The 6,000-nt window shown below is 39.5% G+C and overlaps 1 protein-coding gene across 1 annotated transcript in view; it reads right to left on the reverse strand.

Annotated features, from left to right (window-relative positions):
* The window catches only part of LOC136028653 (uncharacterized), a 157,064-nt gene that overhangs the window by 56,225 nt on the left and 94,839 nt on the right, over window positions 1-6,000 (reverse strand). Inside the window, 2 exon segments of the mRNA XM_065706478.1 lie at window positions 2,223-4,271; window positions 4,493-4,878. Of these exon segments, the coding sequence (XP_065562550.1) occupies window positions 2,223-4,271; window positions 4,493-4,878 (2,435 nt within the window).

A 6,000-nucleotide genomic window follows, 5' to 3' on the forward strand; every position in this document is an offset into this window, starting at 1 on the left:
ACCCTTGCCCTGGGGTCATAAATACAGGTAAGGGAGGAAGGAAACCCCTTAGGAGTATTTAATAAATTTTTGAAACTACTTATATTTATATACTATTCATCAAAAACAAGAGCTAAGAGCTCAAACGGCACTTGTGACAAGGTCAAGAAGAGCCAAGAGCTCATATGATATGAGCTCTAGCAAAATTCTAAGAATCAATAGATTGCTTTAAAAGGAAAATCAGAGGCTTAATGCTGGTCGGGATTTAAAATAAGAGCTTTGAGATACAAGGTACTTCTAAATATCAGAATTCATTCAGATCCGATCGCCCACTCGTAAGTTAAAAATACCTCAATTTTTCAAATTTTTCCTCTCCCTTCAGCCCTCAAGATGGTCGAATCGGGGAAAACAACTGTAACAAGTCAATTAGTGCAGCTACCTGACATGCCTACCAATTTTTATCGTCCTAGCACGTCCAGAAGCACTAAACTCACCAAAACACTGAACCACACCACCTAACTCCCCCAAAGAAAACGGATCCAGTCCAGTTACGTCAATTACGTATCTACGCCGTTTATAAGCGTTTTCCAAGATTTCCAGTTTCCCCCTCCAATTCCCCCTCAATGTCAAAAGATCTGGTCGGGATTTGAAAGAAGAGCTCTGAGACCTGAGTTTCTTCTAATTATAAAATTTTATTAAGGTCTGGTCATCCATTCTTAAGTTAAAAAAACCTCAATTTTTCTAATTTTCCCAAATTAACAACTTCTAGCTCCCTCAAAGAGAACGGATCCGTACCAGTAATGCCGGTCCCCCCTCCTAATGACACTGAATCTGGTAGGGATTTAAAATGAGAGATCTGAGTTTCGAGGTCCTTCTAAATATGAAATTTCATAAAGGTACGATCACTCTTTCATAAGTTAAAATACCTAATTTTTTCTATTTTTTAGCATTAACCCTCCCTCCCCAACTCCCCCAAACAGAACAGATCTGTTCCAGTTATGTCAATCCCGTTTCTAGGACTTGTACTTAGTTTTACCACCAAGTTTCATCCCGACCCCTGTACTCTAAGCATTTTCCAAGATTTTAGGCCCCCCCCCAACTTCCTCTTCACCGGATCCGGTCGGGATTTAAAATAAGAGCTCTGAGACGTGATATCCTTCCAAATATCAAATTTCTATAAGATCCAATCTCTCCTTCGTCACTCGAAAATACCTTTTTTTTTAATTTTTCAGAATTAACAATCCTCCTCCCAACTCCCCCGAAGAGAGCAGATCCGTTCCAGTTATGTCAATTTCATATCTAGGACTTACGATTATTTTTACCACCAGGTTTCATCCCGATCCCTCCACTCTAAGCCTTTTCCATGATTTTAGGTTCCCCCTCCCATCTCTCCCCCAATGTCACCGAATCCGGTCGGAATTTAAAATAAGAGCTATGAGATACGATATCCTTCCAAACATCAAATTTCATCGGGGTCTGATGACTCTTTCCTAAGTTAAAAATACCTCATTTTTTCTATTTTTCAGAATTAACCCCCCAACTCCCCCAAAGAGAGCGGATCCGTTCTAGTTATGTCAATTGCGTATCTATGACTTTTGCTTACTTTTCCCATCAGGTTTCATCCTGATCTCTCGACTCTAAGCGTTTTCCAAGATTTTAGGTTCCCCCCTCAATTCCCCCAATATCACCGGATTCAGTTGGGATTTGAAATAAGAGCTCTGAGACGCAACATTTTTCCAAACATCAAATTTCGTTAAGATCCCGTCACCCGTTCGTCAGTTAAAAATATTTCATTTTTCTATTAACCGAAATTTTTCTGAAATATTACCGGCCCCCGAAAAAATATTATTTTTCCGAATTAACCAGCCCCTACCCCCTCCAGATGGTCAGATCTGGAAAATGACTATTTCCAATTTAATCTGGTCCGCTCCCTGATACGCCTGCCAAATTTAGCTGTCCTAGCTTACCTGGAAGTGCCTAAAGTAGCAACTAAATCTCAACGTAATTAGAGTTTACTTATCAACATGGTTTGGACTTCGACAGAATGCTGAAATTTTTCAAATAGAATTTACTTACTAATATTTATATGCTATTCACCAACACTAATAGTTAACCTATAATAGTCTACTATTCAAACAACCCTAATAGGTTAAGGTTAACAATACTGCTACTAATACATTATGACCCCTAAACAATCTCTATACTATTCGCATGTCAATGAAAAATCCACTTTCAATATTCACTTTCAGTGTCGGACCAAGTAATTTTCTCACATCCACTGTCTTCTGGCTCCAAAGTCCGTTTCATTCCGCGATTTGCTGCAGCCCGGACTAAGGCAGGCTCTCTAAGTGGCATGTTCCTAATCAATCGCGAGTCTAATATCTCCGGAAGTAAACAATCGCTCCAAAACTCCTGAAGCTTTGGTAATATGGACAAAAAATATTCTTTTGATCTCGGAATAGTTAAAATTTCCACATCATGCTCATGGTGATATACCACCAAGTGACATTCTTCATGATTGGTGATTTCTAGCTGACCTTGAATTTGAGCATAGTATTTGTGATTTTTCTTTAACTCCAATTTTGAATTGTGTGACCATAGGAAAAAATTCTTTACCAATCCTTTTTGGGATGCCACTTCCCTTATGGTCATTCCTCTGGGAATATTATGGACAGTCTTCACTTCAACTGGTGTGCCGTTTTCTAAGCGACCATCAAGAGAAGCTCCAAGAAACTGGATATTTGGATGAATGAGTAGTCCCATTTGATCTCCTTTTATTAATGATACTCCCTCTCTCTGCTCGTACGCCGTCAGTGCAATAGCCTCCAGTTGAATTCCCCTAAGCATTGGAATAGATTTGAAATTAGAATTAATTCGGATATTCTTGACTATGGGTGCGGTTGGAGTATTTTTTTTGCGAGAAGCTATTCTATGAAAATAAGTGGCAGTAATCCTTTTGCTCCTCTCAAATATCCAGTTATCATTTTGCCCCATTGTGTTTACGTAGATCTCCTGCAGTTTGGCTCCATCCAGATTCATATTTTTTGCAACATAATCAGCTTTTGCGATTTCAAATTCCTCTGGATTCATATCAGGCTTGTTGCAATTTGGTCCGTAATTTTGATCGCCTTTAGGCAAACTCCGATTCTCTTTCTTTTTGGCCATATATCTCCCACCCATGGTTGCGTAATATCTTTTCTGATTTGTTTTTGTCCGTTTCCGAAGATTAGAAGTTTTCACCGTGTATTCTTTTGTTATTTTGCAAGGACTGTAGCCAAATGTTTTTTTCCATGTAGAAGATTGCCATTTCGGGCCCAAGGAGTAGGATAGGCTTGCTCCACTTATCCTAGCATGGTATGACCATCGTTTCGAGCGGCTTATTTGTTTTCCGCCTACGAATTTCACTGCAACAGACATATAATTCTCGGCAAGATTGGTCGTTGCATCGTTTCTTAATAAGTCCGCTTTTTTACAAATATTTTCCACGCCAGCTTTTACATCCTCCAAAATAGTTTTCGGAAGGTTATTATAGCGGTTCTCCACAGTTTCTAAGACCCCATTCTTTTTGGCACAGCCACAATCACACTCTTTATGATTACCAAACACATGCTCTGGGCCTCTTCGTAAGAGTTGTCTTAGATTTTCGGCAGACCCACCATCAGCCGAGTTCTTTTTTATTGCACCTCGTAGATTTTTGGTTAGCTTTAGAATTATGTCATTTGAAAGAAATTTGCTGTGCATCCCTTTTTTTGTCTTCACAACATTATGGAGGTATTTTGTATAGTTCTTGGTCACGTGATTGGCACATTCTTCTTTTTGGATATATGATCCGTATGAAACACTTTGTCTTAGCTTGTAAAAAACACTAGAATCGCCGTCTCCGATGTATTGTAAATACTGAAGGTTATGCATGGCTTCACTTTGGCGAAAACCTTCAACAAGAATGTCGGTTTCCGTGCTCTTCGAGGGACCATTGTAGTTCATAAAGCAAACATGATCTTTCACTTTCTGGTTTGCCTTCTTTGAGCTGAAGCAGAGGTAACAATATTTATTTCTTATTCCTACATATAATAATTTTTTCGTAAAGGCATCAATGATTACCCCAACACAACCTTTTGCAGTATAATCGTGTCCTTTGCTGCGTTTATTCCAGCCACCATCACAGATGACCTTAGTCCAGAAAAAATCGTTGATAAACCTGTCCTCATGAATGGCTAATTTCAAGGATTCACGACCATTTTCTTCTAAGACATCTGATAGTGCATCCATCCATGCGTTACCAACTAAGCGTTCTAAATTCATAAACGTTTTCGGATTCATATTTTTATTCCCAATACACTTAATAATTCGTTCAAAGATGCGTAGCCTCCTCCGGTCCCCATGATACCCCATACAGCTTTCACGTTCACGTTGCCTCGTAAATTGCTGATCTTCTCTTTTTTGTTACCTAATATCTGTTCACTGAAATTTGTTAGGTATTCTTTTACAGTAGTGAGGGGGGCTTCCGGCTCACCTTCTACTCGCTTTTTCCAGCCACAGTCTTGGCAGATAACGACGAGCTTTGTTTGGAGTCCAGTGTTTTTAATTTCTTTCACGCAAAGCTTTGATTTCCCGTCCTTGCAATTGAACTGATGTTTTATTGCTTCTATAAACTCACTAAGCAGATGACGCAAGTTGACTATACAATTTACATCTGGAATTCCAGACAAATCGATTCCAAAGTGTTCTCCTGGCGAACCAAAATCGCAAGAGCTACCAGATGGCGCATTTTTACTAACCGTAGAATCATCTATAATAGTTAAAGCCGGATTCGGAGTTTCGGAAAGCCTGGAACAATTTGGAGACACTGGAAATTTTTCTTGTTCTGGTAAACTTTCTTGTTCGGGCAAGTTTTTCTTCCTGAAAAAAAAAACAAGAGCTAAGAGCTCATATGGCACTTATGACGAGGTCGGAAGAACCAAGAGCTCATATGGTATGAGCTCTAGCAAAATTCTAAGAATCAATGGATTGATTGAAAAGGAAAATCAGATAATTAATGCCGGTCGGGGTTTAAAATAAGAGCTCTAAGACACCAGGTCCTTCTAAATATCAAATTTCCTTAAGATCTGATCACCCACTGGTAAGTTAAACATACCTCATTTTTTTAATTTTTCCTCTCCCTTCAGCCCCCCTCAGATGGTCAAATCGGGGAAAACGACTTTATCAAGTCAGTTTGTGCAGGTCCCTGACATGCCTGCCAATCTTTATTGTCCTAGCACGTCCAGAAGCACCGAAATCGCCAAAGCACTAGACCCCCCTAACTCCCCCAAAGAGAGCGGATCCAGTCCGGTTACGTCAATCACGTATCTACGATATTTGTTTATTCTACCCACCAAGTTTCATCCCGATCTCTTCACTCTAATCATTTTCCAAGATTTTCGGTTTCCCCATCCAACTCCGCCTACTGTCACCGGATCTGGTCGGTATTCGTAATAAGAGTGCTGAAGCACAAGATCCTTCTAAATATCAAGTTTCATTAAGATCTGATCACCAGTTCATAAATTACAAATACCTCATATTTCTAATTTTTCAGAATTACCCCCCCCCCCAACTCTCCCAAAGAGTGAGGATCCGGTCCAGTTATGTCAGTCACGTATCTTGGATGTGTGCTTATTCTTCCCACCAAATTTCATCGTGACCTTTCCACTCTAAGCGTTTCCAAGATTTCCGGTCCCCCCCACAATTCCTCCCAATGAAACTGGATTCAGCCAGATCTAAAATAAAAGATCTGAGTTGCAAGATCCTTCTAAATATGAGATTTCATTAAGATTCGATCACTCCTTCGTAACTTAAAAATACCTCATTTTTTCGAATTAACCGTCCAATGACCCAATGACCCAATGACCCAAATTCATTGAACAAAGAAGGTATTGAACTGATAATCAGCCAGGTTTATGATTCAATCACGCTCAAGTTTAATCCAAAGTTTGCAAAATCGAGCAGGCTCTTGTTAGTCTGAGATTTCAAATTGAAAATTTGGAG

Source organism: Artemia franciscana, chromosome 7 (assembly GCF_032884065.1).
Source record: "Artemia franciscana chromosome 7, ASM3288406v1, whole genome shotgun sequence".
NCBI classification, from domain to species: domain Eukaryota; kingdom Metazoa; phylum Arthropoda; class Branchiopoda; order Anostraca; family Artemiidae; genus Artemia; species Artemia franciscana.